The 19,017-nt window shown below is 42.4% G+C and overlaps 1 protein-coding gene across 1 annotated transcript; it reads left to right on the plus strand.

Moving 5' to 3' along the window:
- The first annotated feature begins 2,264 nt into the window (after positions 1-2,264).
- SEC22C (SEC22 homolog C, vesicle trafficking protein) lies at positions 2,265-18,486 on the plus strand. The gene is made up of 6 exons (XM_054390173.1): positions 2,265-2,446; positions 6,054-6,217; positions 8,209-8,391; positions 15,393-15,511; positions 16,143-16,208; positions 18,286-18,486. Exons 1-6 carry the CDS (start codon positions 2,265-2,267, stop codon positions 18,484-18,486), a joined length of 915 nt encoding a protein of 304 aa, XP_054246148.1.
- The last annotated feature ends 531 nt before the right edge of the window (positions 18,487-19,017 follow it).

The following is a 19,017-nucleotide window of genomic DNA, read 5'->3' on the forward strand; positions in this document are numbered from 1 at the left end:
TTGTATGTCTTGACAAGTTGTGTACCTTTATATGTGCAGTTTGTTAACTATAGGTGGTGTTATCCCTAGTGAGGAATATATATCACAGAATTCCAGCATGGTGGGAATTGGAAGGGACATCTGGAGATCATCTAGTCCAACCCCCTTCCTAAAGCAGGGTTTCCCAGAGCAGGTGGCCCAGGATTTGCTTTTCTAAGGGAACAAAGTTCTGTGCAGTTTTGCTTTTTGTCAGTTCCTCTGACAAGTGATGGCTGTTTTATCATGCTGGCAAATTGCAGCCACCTCTGATAGGACTTAGTTCCTACATGTTATGTGGAAATGATTCCTGTGGAGGAGAAATAAGATCCTCTTAGTGCTGCTTGTGGTGCGAACTCAACCTTTGTTAGTCATCAGAGCAGCTCTACAGGCAGAAGAGTTTGTGAATGCCTGAACCAGAAGAGACTTTGCACTCTTACCTTCTTAGACAAGAAAAGCACTTGATGATGAGACACATTTCAAAGAAACTTTGAGCAGCATAATGAATTGTTTGATACAGAGCTGTTTAAATCTGTCGTTCCTCTATCAAAAACTGGAGTTCACACTGTGATTTTTCTTTTTTTTTTTCCCTAACACTTTGCTTAATTTGCCTGTAGCAGAGTAAATGCCTTTTAAATTTTTTTTTCTTGTGATAATCATTTAAAGTCTGCTGGTTTAGAGCTGCTTTTTTAGAGGGAGCTAGGAGAATTTAAAAACAGTGATCGAAGCATCAGAAATATTTTATATATCATTTCATAGTGTTTTTGAATGCATCTTGGAATTGATAGATTGTTGTGGTTTGATTAGAACAGAACTAATTCTGGTCAGTGATTTTACTTCTCAGCTCAGTCTCTCTTCAGTGGTGGCACTTTCTGAAGATCAGGGCATGTTTGCACAGACAGTGGCTGCTTCTAGAAGTGACAACCCTGATATTTAGAGTTACTACCATGGGTTGGGGTGCAGACCAAATTCACTGCTGAATCTTGTGTACCATGTTGGGGTGCAGTAAGGAAGAGGTGGCACCTGCAGGGAGGAGGGAGCAGTTGAGGTGACCCTAAACTGACCACAAGGTATTTCCTCCCATGTACATCATAAAATCACAGAATTGTTTCAGTGGGAAAAGACCTCAGAGATCAAGTCCAGCCTAACACCACCATGGCCATTAAACCACATCCCAAATTGTCATGTCCACACATTTCTTGAACATGTCCAGGGACAGTGACTCCACCACCTCCCTGCCCAGCCTGTTCCAATGCCTGACCACTGTTTCAGGAAAGAAATTTTTCTTAATATCCAACCTAAACCTCTCCTGGCACAACTTGAGGCAACTTCAGTATAAAGCTGAGGGGTCATCATGGTCAAGCCTCTTCTTCAGTGGCCAGTGTCTGAGGAAGACTATTCATTCTGCCTTCAGTCCTGAGCTGTGTGTTCTTTAGTCCAGTTCCAGAAGCCAACCCTAACCCTTGACATATCTTGGATGAGTTGTTTGTCCTCCTTGAGGCAAAATGCTTTCTGGGATTTGCTGGGAAATCTTGTATTGTAAATATGAATATCTGTACAGGTCATTAATTTCTAAAATGTTCTATGTGCTTTTCTTTCAGAGCTGCTGCCTTAGTCTTCTAACATCTTGCACTGCATGCTCATGGTGTGTCTAAGGGACAGATATCTTGTGTGCTCTGACTGTACCAGGTAAATCCCAGTAACAGCTTTTCATGGGAGATTGTGACCTGTTAAAGAGTAAGAAGTTAGAGAAGGCAGCTTTTGTTCTATATTTAGTCTTAGCTGATTCAGGAAAAAGAGTGTAACAGGCTAGAATTTATTGTTGTATTTGTGTGTTATACTAGAAAATCCAGTAACTGCAACACTAGTGCAGGTGCAGTGTATCAGTGAGAGTTAGCCAGTTTCCATCAGTACCTTTAAGAAGTTTCCCAGCATCTTTGATGCTTGAAGTAAAGAAGAAAGAGGGGAAATAGTGACTTCTCAGTTAGATATTCCTCTGTTGAAGCCTCACCTTTTTGTCTGAGAGGCAAAAAATGCACACAGACATCACCTCTGAGAACGGTTTGATCACCTTTCAGTGGCAGTGGTACTACAAGAGGTTTGCTCAGTAGCAATGGTGAACAACCATAGACAAATTTCTTACCTTGACACATTCCTGGCTGACACATTGGATTGTAGATAGTATCACATCCATTAACTCAGTTTAATATTTCATTTTCAGGTTGTCCTCATGAGTACTCCAGTGGAGAATGTCCATGATCTTCTTTGCCTGTGTGGTGCGGGTGAGGGATGGACTTCCCCTCTCAGCCTCCACAGATTTTCATTTCAACCAGGACTTTCTGGAATGCAAAAAGAAGCTAAAGGCTTTATCCTCAATTCTGGCACATTATCCAAGTCGAGGCACAGCAAAAGGATGTGACCTTAGCATACAGTAAGTCCCTGCATTCGTTTGGTTGGATTTTTACTTTAAATTTAGAAATGGAAAATAGTTGACCTTTAGGTGTATTCTGTAGTGCCTGACTCCAATCTGAAATCCTACCATGCATGTCTAGATTGTAACTTCCTCATTTCTCAGTATCACAGCCACACAGCTCCTACTCAGTTCAGTAAGCATATGTTAAAAATTACTTATTTTAGTTGTAATTTTTCATAGCAAATGCTTTATTCTTTATAGGCAGGACTTGTTACTATTAGTAATTGCAATATCTTGGACTCCTAAGATAAGCCAGCAATGTGCCCTCATGGCAAAGAAGGCCAATGGGATCCTGAGGTGCATTTAAGAAGAGCGTGGTCAGCAGGTTGAGGAGTGTTCTGTTTAACCTCTTTTCTGCCCTAGCGAGGCCTCATCTGAAGTACTATGTCTAATTCTAGGCTCCCCAGTTCAAGAGACACAAGGAACTACTGGAGAGAGTCCAGTGGAGGCTGCAAAGATGCTGAGGAGACAGGAGCATCTCTGTGAGAAGGAAAGGCTGAGAGACCTTGGGCTGTTTAGTCTGGAGAAGAGCAGTCTGAGAGGGGATCTTCTCCGTGCTCAACAAGAGCTACAGGGTGGGGGGCAAGAGGATGGCTCCAGACTCTTTTCAGTGGTGCCCAACGACAGGCCAAGGGTCAGTGGGCACAAACTGTAACGCAGGAGGTACCATCTGAACACTAGGAATAACTTCTTTGCTCTGAGGGTGCTGGAGCCCTGGAGCAGGCTGCCTGGAGAGGTTGCGGAGTCTCCTTCTCTGAGAGAGGCCAAACCCACCTGAATATTTGATCCTGGGCAACCTGCTGCAGATGACACTGCTTTAGCAAAAGGGTTGGACTGGATGATCTCTGGAGGTCCCTTCCAACCTCCAGCATTCTGTGGTTCCATGGCATCATAGTGCTTGGAAATTACTTAGTTTACTCTAAACTCCAAACTCTTGCTTCAGTGATTAAGGTCTCGCTGTTCTCTCAGGCTCCAACAGTTCTGATGCTGCCTTGCAAAGACCTGTCCTGACTACCTCGTATGTGCTGCCCACTCCATTTGCTGAATACCAGCAGGGTTCAAGTCACCAGAAGCTCTGGCTGATGGGTGTGCATTGAGGAGACCTGAAAACAACCAGCATGGAGAAATATTAAATCTTTGCTTTTATTTATTAGAAAGGAATCTTCTAATCTTTATTTTAGAAAATTAGAGTTTCATTCAGAGATGAGAATTTTCATTTACTATTGATTTTAGTTTAGTTTCAAAATCAGCTTTAGCTGGCGACTGCATTTCTGCTTAGCAAATGTAAGAGAACTTAAAGTAACACTGAGCTAAAATGAAGTATCTCTTTTTTGGAGAGAGGTTGAAGAAGGAAGGTACATGAACTTGCACTGAATCGATTGGAAAAGCAGGGATTAGCATTTTAATTCCGTATCCCACAAGAGAACTTGTGCCCTTTAATGCTAACACATTCTGCTGCTTTTAATCTTCTGTGGTCTCTGCATCTATCTGGCTCTAAAATGAGAAAAGCACAAACAGATCCGTGGCAGCAAGGCTATAAATTATTGACAACTGGGAGAAGGTAGTTTTACACAGGCATGGTGTTGATCCTCAGCTGTGAGCTGGGGGCAAAAGGAATTTAGGGAACATACCCATTGTACCTAGGCTGTAATGGAACTAATCAAAACCAGAAATCCCAAGTACACAGTATAACAAACACATAAAAATGTGATAAAATAGAAACCCCAAGTATTTCTGTGTGAGAGGTGACACATGTGAGTAGTAGAAGAGAGAGAAAATACAGAGAAAGAATAATTGTACAGCTTCAAAACTTTGGGCTTATACCAAGTAATTTCTAGCAAATGGCAGATCTGTAAGGGAAGGTTTCCTCAGGCTGCTTCCAGTAGGTACAAATCTATGATTATGGTGAGGGTTGTGGGCATTGAGCTGTCTGCATTTTGAGTGCTGACATCTGAACTCAGTGCCCTGATTCCTGTCTTAACGAAGCCTAGAGGAGAGTGATCCTGCAGTACCTGCCTATGTTTTGGTCAGATGAATGCCCTGTTCAGTTTCCTGGAAGGTTTTTGGGCCATCTGGAAGTGGAAACTTCTGCATAAATATGACCCATTTTGGAGTAGAATTTTTACTGTGCTGTTTCTGATACAAACTTACCTTTATTGCTTATGGATGGCTTAGCAATAGCAGTGTTTGAATATTTTGGGTTTTGCAAGCTAACAAATATCTCTTGCTGGTAATATGAAGTTGTCATAGTCAAGAGGAGCAAGGAATTGCTTTCTGTGAGCAAACTCGCATGTTTGTAACTTCTGTTTGTGGAAAGCCACTGTGTTTTCTTCCAAGCTCTTCCTACCTGTCCTGTTTTTTTTGCCATCTCTTTTCTTGTTAACATGATTTACAGCCAACCTGGGAAAATAATATCCTTAGGTTTTTACTGATCTAGCAGTTTAATAAAATCTGTATTATGATATTTAGTGAGCTAAGGCACTGATGAGGCTGTACCTCAAATACTGCATTCAGTTTTGGGCCACTCACTACAAGGATTTTGAGGTGCTGGAGCATGTATGGAGACAGGCAAAAGAGTAGGTGAAGGGTCTAAAGAACTTCTGGGGATCATCTGAGTGAGCTGGGGTTGTAGCTTGGAGAACAGAAGGTTGAGGAGAGGATGCTGAGGGGGGCCTTTTTGCTATCTACATCTGCTTGAAAGGGGGTTTGAATCAGGTGAGGGTTGGTCTCTTCTCCCAAGGAAGAAGTGATAGGACAAGAGCAAACGGCCTCACACTGCACCAGGGGAGATTTGGGTTGGAAATTAGGAGAGTTGTCAAGCCCTGGACCAGGCTGCCCAGCACAGTGGTGGAGTCACTATCTCTGAAGGGAATGAAAAGTCTAGTGCTGAGGTGTTGCTTTCATGGCAGACTAGCACAACATGTACACACACAGACTGAGTAGAATATCAAACATAGAGCACCTTTCTTATTATTAACAACACACATTTATATGTTTTCTGTGCTACTGTGGCTACTTCTAATTGGTTAACAAGTTTTTAATACTCTTATTGGTTATTGCTACCTCACTCTGGTAATAGCTATTCTTGTTAAATTGCACATGGGATGATTCAAACCTCTTATCTTAGGGTTTTCCCAGACACAATTTGTTCTAGCAAACCACCTGCACCTCTGGTGCCTCCCATATCTTCACTGATACACAGTGATCTGCCCAAGTCCAAGTTCTTCTTTCCCAGGCAAGGAATCTGTGGACCCACCGCAGTCCCTCTCACTGAGGGACATGGTTTAGTGGTGAATTTGACAGTGCTTGATCAATGGTTGGCCTTGATCTGGGAGGTCTTCTCCAGCCTTAATAATTCTGTGATTCTACAATGAGTGATTGAAGTGTTCCATCTACAAGGGCTGAAGGACTGTCACAACAGTGCAGGCAGTATTTTTTTTTTTTTTATAGCTGTCTTCCAGCAGAACCTGTACATTTTGTTTTGACAGAAAGCACAGTTCACTTCTGTTCAGCATGGCTCTTTCACCTCTTTGTGCTGATGTTTCTTTTTCCCTTTCCATTTCAGTTTCCTTTCTTCTGGGGACGTTGCCTGCATGGCGATCTGTTCCAGCAGTTACTCCACCATCATGGCGTTTTGCTTCCTGGAGGAGCTTCAGGGGGAATTTGCTGCTTCCTATGACACAACAAGCATCAGTTTAGCTTCCAGACCATATGCTTTCCTTGAATTTGGTTTGTCACTTTATTCTCTCTAATAATAAGAATTCTGTGTCTGCTACTTTTATGATGCTAAGTGATGTCTCCTGGCCAAAGCCTGATCATAAAAATACATCTGTGTATGAGCCTTTGGATGCATGTGGAGGAGGAGGGGGAGATCTTTAACTGCATTAAACTATTAGATTATTGGTTTCTCATTTCCTGAGAGCCCCTGTAATAGACAAACAAAGTGCTGTGTGATTAATAAATAAGCACAGAAGGGAAGAACCCCACATCTCAAACACTTTCTAGCTTAATTTAATAAAATCATATAAGCAGAGACAGATGGGTACAGGAAGAAAGGCAGAGTGGATTATTGTGGGCAGCTTTACTTCTGGCATTGCTTAGAGTCACAAAATACTTCATAATCATGCCTAGTTGTTTTTTTTTTTTAACCTGATAAAAATGGTTTTCTTGCCAATTAGCAACTGCTCTACTGAACCTCACACCTTTGGAAAACACAATTCTCTTGCAGTGAGAGACTCTTTCCTGGGAGAGAATAAGATAATTGCAGTGAGTGAGCACACTGCTGTCCCTACTCCAGTGTTAAGATCATGTTTAAATGACTGAGTAATCCACAAAGAGACCATATTATATGTTTTGGATTTTGGGTGGATTCCCTCCAGGGCATGTTCCTGGCATGATGTCACTTTATACTGTGATCTAAATTGCTCCTTTTTTTATAATTTGAGTGTGGTTTTTGGAATTTCTAGCTTCTTTTAACTGTATAAAGTGGTTCTTAAAGAAATATGGAAATTTTCATTCTTTTAGCTGTATTTTGTTGCTGAGTTGTGTGATGTATTCATTGTTCTATATTTTTTCTTCTGTGTTTGGATTTGAGATGCACTTGCTTTTTGCTTAGTAATTACACATAATTGTAACAAGCACAGGATTTTTCACTGAGGAGTGCTTGTGGCACTCTATTCTAGCACAACATAAAGTCCTCCTGTGTGGTCTCAAAACTTATACTCCAGCTATCACATCTGTACCACACCAACAGTAGGGTATCTTAAGAATGTATTATTTTGCCAAGAAATCCTGTCTTATTTCCCTGAATGTTTGAAATAGCTTGAATTTGCCAGTGTCTTTGCACAATGAAATAGGAAGTGTCAGTATATCCACAGTGAGGTAGCTTAGCTCTGGAGGGGTCAGCAGTTTGTACCTGAGCAAATTTTCTCCTTACTTTCAGTGCAGCTAGGGCCAAGTGGTGTTAAATGGAGAGATGAAGAAGGGTGACCTATGTGTAAATCTGATTTGGACATTGGGATTGCCTATCAGAGGTGCTTCATGACTCACATAGAGGATGAACTAATTGATCTGTGCTAGGGAAAAAACCTAACACTTGACTTTATTAAAACACTGTATGGAATTGCTTCTCCTGTAGTGGCTCTTTTCAGTGGTGCTCAGTGATAAAACTAGGGCCAATAGGCACAAACTAGAACACAGGAGTTTCCACCTAAAGAAGAGGAAAAACTTACTTCTTTTGGGGCTGCTGGTGCCCTGGAGCAGGCTGCCCAGAGAGGTTGTGCAGTCTACTTATCTGGAGGGATTCCAAACACACCTGAATATTGTGATTCTGGGCAACCTGCTGCAAGTGACCCTGCTTTAGCAGGAGGGTTGGACTAAATGATCCCCAGAGGTCCTTTCCAACCCCCACTTTGCTGGAATTCTGTGTAGTTCATGGGTAGTTTATATCTTAACATCTACTCTGAAATACAAAAAACTCATTTTCAGTCCATGCTCAGGCAGGACATTGAGATTTAAAGTGTCCTGGAGGGACTGGGTGTAACATAAAACACCCAGGAGAGGTAATTTTTTTCTCCTAACCAATGATAGAATTTTATTCCTGAAGCTAATAAGAAAAGAAATGAAGAACAATCAAAAAAGAATGCCATGATTTGATTAACAGTTGCCTCAAGCACTTAACTTTTGCAGAGCTAATTGAAGCATGATTTTTATTGTTTCAGATAACATTATTCAGAAAGTCAAATGTCATTTTAACCGTGTGCGTGCCTCTCAAATCAAGGCTAACTGGGAGAAGGTTGAGGAGGAGCTGAAGTTCCAGCCCCCAGTTCAACTGAAACTAGAGGACACAGAGCTGATGAATGGGATGGCCAATGGTGGGCACACAGGTGTTCATGTGGAGGTTGGTAAGTTACTACTACACACAGGTGACAGTAGACTTCCTGAACCTAACTGAAAACATCAGAGAAAACATGCAACAGCAGTAGTTCCTTTCCTGTTAAGAGCTAGATACATCATGTGTATGAAACCCAAGAAAAAGAGACTAACTTTATGTCCTAGTAAACAACATATGGTCTGTAGATCCTAGCAGGCATGCACCAGAGCCTTCAAGGACTTGTGCTAGTGTCTTTTTTCCCAACCTTAGATGAGCTTCTCTACATGGACAGTTAATTGTAACTGGACTTGGTTTTTCCACATTGGCTTCTCCTGCTTCTAAAATAGTTAACTTTCATGTGGCAAAAGAAGCTTCACTAATGCATTGCTGCTTACAGGCTTTCAGTACAAGAAACATAATTGCAGTCTGAATCAGAGTTGCTTCAGCATTGAGGAAAGAAAAGACGAGAAGAATGAGTTGAGGGTAGAACTCAATTCCCAGACTGCAGGGGCATCCTCATCTAGATCAGGTTGCCCAGAGCCCTGTAGAGCCTCACCTTGAGTATCTCCAGGGATGGGGCCTCAACCACCTCTCTGGGCAATCTGTTCAAGTGTTCCCCCACCCTCATGGCAAAGAGCCTGTTCCCAACATCCAATCCAAATCCACTCCTCTCCAGTTCAAAGCCATCACTCCCCATCCTGTCACCACAGGCTCCTGTAAACAGTCCCTCCCCATCCCTCTCCTAGACCCCCCTCAGGTACTGGAAGGCTGCCATTAGGTCTCCCCAGAGATTTACCTTTTGAATGTAGACAGGCTAAGCTACAAAATGCATTTCTGGTATTAAAAACAAGGGATTTAGCTTAGAGGATCACTTTCACAAAACACTTAATCCATAGAAGGTTTACCCTTCCCATGACAACTTTCATGATCAGAAGTTCCTCCCTGCACCTATTTTTTCACTCCTCTTAAAACCAGATCTATCAAAACATTTTCCATTCTGCTAATAAGTATTGGATAAAAATGATCTGATTTTATACAATTCCTTCTCATTTTCATAGGGCAAATAGATTAAAAAAGAAATCTTTTGTCCTTAAGTCTGTACTGCTTTAACATAACAATAACACAGGAATCCTACTATTTATTCCTCATGAGGACACATCCACAGCAGCTCTTGTTCCTCCCCCCCCCCCCCACCAGCCTGCTCCTGCTCTACCACCACCATTATTGCACCCATCCCAGAGCCTGGAGCAAGACCCTCACCCAGCCAAAATACCACACAGAGGAGCTCAGCCCCAGTAAGGAAGCCCAGCCAGCACCCGTGGATGTTATTGGAGCAGTTGTCAATTCTTCCTAGCTAACCATGGGGCCACCAGGCCCCCCGGCCTTTTGGGATCCCCATCACCAATCACCCAGTGGGCACCATGGGCACTCACCAGTGATGAGAGGAGGATCCTCAGCCCAGATGGGCTCAGCTTAGGGCTTCTGCCTTTCCTGGGGGGGGATTAAAAAGGGGAGTGGGTGGGGAGGGAAAGTGGCCACACCTGGGGTGGGAGGAGACTCCAACAGAGCCCAGGTGCTCTGGGATTTGGGGTGGAAAAGGGAGAAAATGAGGTGGGTGGGGTGGAAATGGCCATGCTCTTTCACCTACAGTTCACCAGCATTTCTGTATCACTGAGAAACTGTCCCCTCTCCCTTTGTCCTGCCACCTTCCTTACACCAGATCTGCTAAATCAAACTCTTACTGGCTGAAGGCAGACAAAGAACTACTAACATAGGAGAGAAGAGGCACCAGTCAGGCTGCCTGCACTGAAATGCAGATCCTGCTGCCACAGCATTCTCCAGCCTTGTTTCTTCTCCCTCTGCAATCTCTTTCTAGTCTCTCCTTTTCCACAGAGGATCCAGCCTTTTGCTTTACAACTTGATTTTCCTGCTGGTGCTTGAGACATTGTCCTTCCTAGGGCCCTCTTCTCATTTCCATTTGTTTATTCATCGTCTTTTTACACTCTCCTGGGGCTACATTTCAGTGATTCTGTTTGTCCCTTCAACTATTCTCCATCAAGTATTTCTCTTTCTCTCCATTTTTCATCACCAGTCTTATGGTTTATGACTTTATTGTCAGAATTGATGGAAGCCTCCTTACAGACACAGTCGTCCAGTAAGCTGCATTGTACAAATCTATGCTAAAAAAGTTGGTCCTGTCCAAACCTCTTTGAGGAAGAGGCAGAATTTCTCAGTGGGGGAAGCCACCACCTTGTACCTCACTGTGCTCTGCTGCAGCACTGTTGCTGCCATCATGAGTTCAGAGGCAGGGGCTGTGTGCAGGGAACAGAGACACCAAGACACCTTTGCAAAGGTGCTAAGTGATTTGCCAGAGCAGGGATGGGATCAGCACTTCACTCATGGGGCCTTGCAGAATTAGGTGAAGGACTGCAAGAAGAACCTTGTTCTAAATGCAAAGGACTGCAGAAAGGAAGGTCTGCTCCTCAGCTTTGCTTGTGTCCTGTCTACTGTGGCCACTGAGCCACCCTGATTTGTTTAAAATGTCCAGGGAGACAATGGAGGCTGTCTCACAGTGCAGTAGAAACCTCTGAGTAGGCACTCCTTTGGTATCCCACTGTTTCTCCAAACAGTCTTGCCCTGTCCTTGGGGTGGCTGAAATCTGTGTAAGAAAGAGGCTTCCCAGACCTTCCTCTGTCCTTGCTCTGCCCTGCTTAGCTCTCTCTGATCTGAGCTCATAAACCAGTTCCTCCAGACTACTCACATGTTTGGTTCTTTTCTCCAGTCTTCTCGGGTTCATCACAGAATCATTTAAGTTACAAAAGACTTTTTAAGATCATCAAATCCAACCGTCAACCTGGCACTGCCAAGTCCACCAAATGCAGCAGGAGTGCCAGGAGCTTGTATTTCCTCTTTTTCTCTTTTCTTTTTTATCTTTTTTTGTGTTGTTCTTGGCTTAAGAAATAAAATTAAGCTCCAGTTGCTCACTCTTATTGTTTCTGATGAATGAGCTGGAATGTAATTTGACATAGGTATTTTAAGTTAAAATATAGAGGGGCAGAGGCCAGGAGGAAGAAAAAATAGAATCGCAAACATTTTACTTGCCAGTGAGTGTTCCTCAGAACTGTACTTGAAGGTTAAATACTTTCATGGTGTGACAGGGCTTAGAAATTCTTTGCACTGATGTGAACAGTTTCACTGCCAGTAAACATTTGCAAGCTAGACTGTGTCCACAGATCAAAAATATATTTGTAGTTCCCCCATATCCTTAATTCTTGCTTTTACTTTCCATCTGGCTTTGTATTTCTAGCTGTTCTCTCTGATCTAACCCAAATACTCTTACAGATTGTTCTGCCTTTATTTTAAGGATCCTGTTTATGATCATCTGTTTCCCTCAGCTGGAGTCAGCTTTCCTGGCTTATGTCTCTCTCCTTTCTTTGTCACCTACCAGCTGAATCCCACTTTGCTGCTCTAAGTTTAGTGGTGTGGATAGTGTTTGTTCCCATATTAATGTTATTTTTATTATGGCTCTGCTATACAGGAAACTTCTTGAGCATATATATATTGAAGTGTTATGGTTGCAGGGGAGCAGAACTTGAGTCTCCATTCTGTAGAGAAGATAAATCAATCAATGGATTGCTCAAAACACCAGTCTCCTTACGTGGTTCTAGCTGGTTCCTGTCTTCTTTTGAGCTGTGAGATCACATCCTGTGGCTTTTCTTTTAGTGTGAAAGGAGCCTGAAAAGTCAGGGCAGTTTTGTCCTTGTTTGTATAAATGGGAACAAGAACTTTTATTTTCTTTGTTGTTTATTTTTTTTTTAATTTCTTTCTTCTGTTTGTTCCTTCCTTTGTTAACAAAACCCAGCCCAATTCTTGCTAGAAAGCCACTGGCATTGCATCCTTAATCAGCATCTGTGCTACCCAGATGCTGTTACAAAAGCCTCACCTTGTGCCTGCATCTGGGCAGAGCTGACAAAGCTCTGGAGGGTGGTGGGGTGTGTGTAGAAAGGCAATGTGAAGTGTGAGTAGCTTTCTGTGAAAAGGGAGAGTTTTCACATCAGAACTGGCTCTATGAAGTAGAACAACTTGTGCTATTCATCTAGTAAGCATGCTGCTAAATTATGCAGCATTGTGCTCCCCTGATGAATGCTCTCAGCTTTTTGTAGGCACGCAGGGAGTCCTTCAGAGTCCTTTTTAAGGTGTGTTTTGAAGATGTCTCACATCCCTGTCTTTTGTGTGCATGTATTTTATTTGATAATGTTTGAGTCTGATTTCATTTTTCACTCCTGGTGCTGTCTTTATCTGGAGCTTTTGAGTATGTGACTCATTGTCCAACCCTTGTTGTGCTGTGCCTTGAAGAGACAGGACAGAGTGTGGTGCAGGCATTCACGTCAGCCTCTGCTAAAGAGGCAGAGGCCTCTGCTCAGAAAATCCTTTATAGGCTGAAGTTTCAATTTCTTCATTGTCTGTGGGTGTTTGCACAGGGCCGTTCTGTACGTGTTCAGACCTGCAGATCCACAGTCTCCAGAACAGGTTCTGTGTGTTTCTTGCACTCTGAAGGACACAACTTTGCTGCTCGAAGAGTCAAATCAGTTTGAAACCCAATAACCATTTAATTGTGCTTGTGCAAAATGGTGCTGTCTCAGACAAGTGCAGACTGAGAGGGGATCTTCAACTGATTGTCCAACCTGACCTGGAATGATTCCAGGGATGGGGCATCTACCACCTCTCTGGGCAACCTGTGCCAGTGTTTCATCAGCCTCAGTGTGCAAAAATTCTCCTTTCTACCTAGTCTAAATCTCCATCTTTTAGTTTAAAACCAACACCCCTTGTTCTGTAGCAATAGGTGCTGCTGAAAAGATTGTCCCCTTTAAGTACTGGAAGGCCATGAGGTCTCTCTGGAGCTTTCCCTTTTCCAGGCCAAAGAACCCTTCCCTGGGGACTGAAAGCTCTTTGCAGATTGTATAGGATCTGGCAAAGTATGAATTGACACTTGTGCTTAATAATTATTTGTTTTGAGAGACACTGAATGCCTCTGAAGTAAGCCCAAGAAGAAGCAGCAGTTGCCTTCATTAGGAAATTTCTGTGAGAGACATGGCTGCAATGTTACTGAATTTATCCAGAGTAGTAGGAAACTGAATACTTGTATCAGTGAATGGACAAACCTGGTTGCACAGCCTCTCTTCAGTGTGCTGTTTGCACCTGAGATTTCACTGCATAGCAAAAAAAAAAAAAAAAAAAAAGGCAAAGTTGCCTTTAAATGACAGTTACTTGCACCATTTATTTACATGAACGTGTCTCTGACAATAATGTACAGCAATACCACTTAATGTGACATATATCAAATGGAATTAATACAGCTCCTTTTGCAGCTGCTTTGGAGATAAAATTATGGAGGTGTCAGTGCCTGAGTGCATGCCAGACAACTCAATTACACAGACACTTAGAAAGGATTCTTTATATCTCTGCATTAATTTGTTTTTAACATCCATCTATCAAAATCTCTCCTGAAGGAGATGACACAAGTGTTTTCCTGTCTTAGGCCACACAGCACTGCAGCATTGAAGCTGTTACAGTGTTTCATCTGTCACTGAAATGAAGCCAGAGATGATCTCTGCTGTGTTGCACAGTTTATCCACAGTAGTAAGGAGCTGGCTGTATCTGGATGGGAGGCAGAAGGTCCTGAGAGCTGGGGAGGCTTGAGGGCTTGTTCATTCTCTCCTGTCTCTCATGGATGTTGGTGCAGGAGAGATTCATAGAATCCAAGAATGGCTTGAGTTGGAAGGATAGAAGGGACCTTAAAGATTTAGTTCCAACCACCCTGCCTTGGGCAGGGACACCTCCCACTAGATCAGGTTGCTCAAGCCTCATCCAACCTGGTCTTAAACACTTTCAGGGATGAGGTATCCACAACTTCTGGCAACCCAGGATCTGGGTTTGGTATCTGAGCTGCAAATTACCCTTGTTATTGTTTCTCTGGCAGTGTTCTGCTTGTGATGATGCAAGGGCAGGGATGAAATGTAGGTGAGTATTTAGGTGTGGGTGTCTGTTGTTGAGCTAGTTACTATAGCTAGGGAAAAAAAAGTAGGTGAGCTTTTGGACTACCAAAAGCCTGGATTAGACTTGGCAGATTCAAAAGTTAAATACACGTTTGTAATAATTGCTTTGACCTTAATTAGGTATTTATCAATTAGATTATGCTGATACATGGTATTTGGAGGCTAAGTAGTAGCAGTGGAGAAGGAAATAAATAATTCATTATCTGTGAAACATGGGCAGACTTGGAGAAAGGGAATCATAATGTAAATTGTAGCTCAAAGGCCAAGCCTATAGTATCCAGTTCCTAGACCCCAGTTTTGGCCATGTTTTGTCAGGCTGAGAAGCCCGGAGGTACCGAGCAGCAGTTCTGTGAGATGTTTCTCCTCAGTGACTTGCTAGTATCATCATGACAATTCCTACAACAATTGTTCTAGCAGCAGAGCATCAAAATCCTTGGAGGCTGCAGTTGTATTCTGGCAACTGCTTCTTTAGGGCACCAAATGCTCTACAGAAACTCTGCAGGTACCTGAAAGTAAATTGCTGTTTACCAGACTGAGCCCTCAAACTCTCAGTGGGAAGAAATACTTAATGATCAGTTGAGATAATTGCTGCCTTGCTCTTATGGGTGTCAGAAATCTAAGCTCTTTGGGAAGTCTCTAGTTTTTCTACTGACCTGTGAAGAGTGTTAAGTGTGCTAATCTCTAATAAACAGTTGAAAAATGCCTAGGTGCACCATAAAAGAAGATGTTAATGCCAAATAGCTCAAGAACAGATTCTCTTGTTTAATCTGGTTAAAAATATACTCTAGAACCCTAGCTGTCTGAAGAACTGAACAGTGTAATGCAACAACAACAACAAAAAGGTGTTTCTGTTCATTATTTGTCTTTAAAAAGCTTTAAAAATGTTCAAAACCCACATAAGATAATTGAGTCATTTTATGTTGAAAGATTCAAAGTCATAATGCAAACTTTCACTGATGTCTTCTTCTTTTTTAAGCCCCTACATACCGAATGCAGCCTGTGACTCCCCTGGGGATTCTCTCACTTGTTCTGAACATCATGTGTGGGGCTTTGAATCTCATTCGAGGAGTTCACCTGGCAGAGCATTCATTTCAGGTAACCCTGATTGAATTGAAACCTGTAAATGTGGCAAAGGGAGGGAGTCACTTGGGTAACCAGATGAAGAGTGGCTGCTCTGTTTCTCAATAGAGCATACATCTTTCCACAACAAGTCTTTTGTTTGTCTAGGGAATGTACAATTGATTGATTACCTACTAGACCTCATGTGTCTTCTGGTGGATCACAGCACATGCGTCTTCTTGTGGATCACAACACACTGCATTTTATTCTTTTCTAGGGAGATTGAAATCTGAGTAAATATTTTTATCTTGCCAGGCTGGATTATTTGTTTCCCCCTCCCCCTTACCTCCCTAGTCTTGTACTTTGTTCCAGATGCTTTTCTCTGAATTTTTATAAACAAATGTGAGACTGTAAACAACTTTTAAAAGGAAAAGAAAGAAAGTGTCCTGATGATATGGTGACACAGTTTTATTTAGCAGGAATTGTCACATAAACCTCAGTTCTTGGTATCTTGTTCAGTGATATTGATCTTGCTGCTTAACACTGTTATAGTCAATCAACATAAATAAGGATGAGAGGCACTTGATGAAATAGTGTTCTAAAATATCAAGCAATACTTGCTAAAAGCTGTTGCTGACATAGTTGTCACTTCCTTTAATCCAAATAGGAGGACCATGAAGGAATTGGAAATGTGATAGCTTTTTTCCTACCATTTCTAGCCTGTGTTTTCCAGGTAGGTAAACTCTAAATAAAATGTTTTCTGGTTGTTTTATATTATAAAAATACAAGACAAAATACTTTTCAGCTAAGCAGGGGAACAGTTTGTTTTTTATAACCCTGCCTACCACTGAGGTATTCCAGTGAGGTGGCAGAAATAGAGTTAAAGCCATAGTTTAACACTTGGCAAACTGCGGTTAGAAGTTTTGTCAGTGCTTTCATGTTTTGTCATGCAAACTGAGGCTCAGTGTGATTACAAATGTGCTGAGCCAAAGGTAGTTTGTTCCCTAAAGATGTCTTCCTGACAGTGGCAGATTAGTGATGGACTTTTGCAGCATAACCCCCTTGAAAGACCAAACAAATAGAAGATATTCTAATTTACATCAAAAAATATTTTTAATTCTTGAGACAAACATGGTTCCTCACTTCTTTAGATTTTTGGGGGTTTAATTTATTTTTTAATAATGGATTGTTTTCTCTGACCTCCTTATGCAGATTGAGGAAAATATTGTATGCTCCAAATAGATTCGTCTTGAAAGGTTATTTAAATGCTTAACTCAGTGGTCCACAGCCTTTAAACTGAGGGCAAAATGTTTGTAAAATCCTCACCTTTTAGCCTTTTAGTCATCCAAAGTATCTGCAATAGTTGGATTACTGGTTGGCAGAAGGAATAACACAATGCCTAGGGTGTTGTCATTGCTTAGTACTGTTGTATTTGGCTCATAATCTGAAGATTCTATCTATAGTACTTACAACCTGCAGGGAGGCTGTTTTATTGTGTCCTTAAAGATATAATTTGGAGTTTTTCAGCCTTCTTATGCTTCTGCTTATGGCAGAGCTCTAAGATGGAGATGTTAATTTGGATCTCAATTCTCAGTGCATGTTCTTCACAAAGAAGGGCTCTGTCCTGCTTTTTTCCAGTTAGTACCTGAAGCTAGAGCAGCTGAAAAAGAGAAAGGTTCTCTCTTATCCATTTGATCTACAGCAGTCATCTTCACAAAATGCTTCTGCATAAATCGAGCTCAAATGTGAAGTGTTTTCTGCAGACTGATCTCTACTTGTGTCAGCAGCACAGTTGGAAGCTGTGACCTTCAGTGAGAAACCATGATCTGTTGCTGCCTGAGTTAAAAAAGTGACTCTTCTGCCAGCACTTCTAGTTTCCTCCTGCAAGGGTTGATGCTTTTCACACATGCTCAGCAAATGGATTCCACCTGCTCTTGAATTTAAAAAGAACCCTCAGCTAAACCTGTTAACAAAAATGATGGTCTTTCTACCAAGTCAAGTCTAGAGTGAAATCCTTGACCTGACCCAAGAACAAATATGGCAGAAGTAGATCTGGGTTTGCTGTCCTGAGCCTTTGTTTTGCAGAAATCCATGGTGGTTTTGGAAAGCTGGTTCAGCTTTCAATGTCCTTTTAATCCAGGTTGAGACATGCAGGAGGGACACCAGTTGTGCATACAGACTTCTGATTTCTGTGCTTACTCGTAAGGGTCTGGGTTGAGGTCACCACTCCAGCTATTTTTGGAGGATTTTTCAAAATAGGAGTGAAAGGGAAGCCTTGAGCTTCTCAATGATGACTTCAGTGACAGGCACATCCAAGCAGCATCGATTTTCATATGAGAGAAGACTGAGAGACCTGGAGCTATTTAGCCTGGAAAGGAGCAGACTGAGAAGGGATCTTCTCTGTGCTGATCAATAGCTAAAGGGTGGGGGTCAAGAGGGTGGGACAAGACTCTTCTCAGTGGTGCCCAGTGACAGGACAAGGGGCAGTGGGCACAAACTGGAACACAGGAGGTTCTCTCTGACCATGAGGTCTTTGGTGTGAGGGTGCTGGAGCCCTGGAGCAGGCTGCCCAGAGAGGTTGTGGAGTCTCCTTCTGTGGAGAGATACCAAACCCTCCTGGGCATTTTGATCCTGGGCAAGCTGCTGTGGGTGGCCCTGCTTTAGCAGTGTTGTTGAACTAGATACCTCCAGAGGTCCCTTCCAACTCTCAGCATGATAGGGTTGTGGTATGTGCCAGCAGTTCCCTGATGTGTCTTGTGTCTATATGTACATGGCTGAATGCTGACACTGTCTCTCTGGTTCTTTTGTAGTGTTACTTGTACCTCTTCTACAGCCCAGCAAGGAAGGTGAAGACATTTGTACTCTTCTTCTCCATTTGTTCCTGCAACATTTACCTGTATGGGTTACGGAACCTCTGGCAAGTAGCTTTTCACATAGGAGTAGCATCTCTTTCTTCTTACCAGATACTGACAAGGCAACTCATGGAGAAACAGCCTGACTGTGGAGTATGAAGAAGACTTTGGGTTTGCTACTTTATTTTTACAACCCTTTTTTTTTTTTTTTTGGTATGAAACTGACCCAAAATAGCTTGGAGTATTTTTAAAGATTTGTGACAATGATTATTGCAAGGAGGAGATTTCAAAGCAACTTGAAATCAAACAGGACACTGTAATCATGGCAAACACCCAGGGAGGAACATGGCTGTATTTCACATGGCATGTGGCAGTTGTGCATGGTAGATCTCCTCAGGTGTCATCTTTCTGTTATTTTCAGTGGCACCCAGTGACAGGACAAGGGGTAATGAGCACAAACTTGAACATAAGAAGTTCCATCTAAACATGAGGAGGAGCTTCTTAAATTAAAGTATGACAGAGCACTGGAGCAGGCTGCCCAGGGAGGTGGTGGAGTTGCCATCTCTGGAGACATTCAAAACCCATCTGAATGTGATGGATGTTAGGTGAACCTCCCTTGGCAGGGGGATTGGACTCCCATCTCCAGAGGACCCTTCCAACCCCTACCGTTCTGTGACAGATGGAGGTTCC

The sequence above is a fragment of the Indicator indicator genome, chromosome 20, assembly GCF_027791375.1.
Source record: "Indicator indicator isolate 239-I01 chromosome 20, UM_Iind_1.1, whole genome shotgun sequence".
Classification (NCBI taxonomy): domain Eukaryota; kingdom Metazoa; phylum Chordata; class Aves; order Piciformes; family Indicatoridae; genus Indicator; species Indicator indicator.

Excerpts from the sequence above, each read along its gene's own strand:
- SEC22C (XM_054390173.1), top strand. The coding sequence starts at position 2,265 with ATGTCCATGATCTTCTTTGCCTGTGTGGTGCGGGTGAGGGATGGACTT. Across the intron at positions 2,447-6,053 it reads GGATGTGACCTTAGCATACA|TTTCCTTTCTTCTGGGGACG; the intron begins GTAAGTCCCTGC and ends TTTCCATTTCAG. Across the intron at positions 16,209-18,285 it reads TTCTAGCCTGTGTTTTCCAG|TGTTACTTGTACCTCTTCTA; the intron begins GTAGGTAAACTC and ends GTTCTTTTGTAG.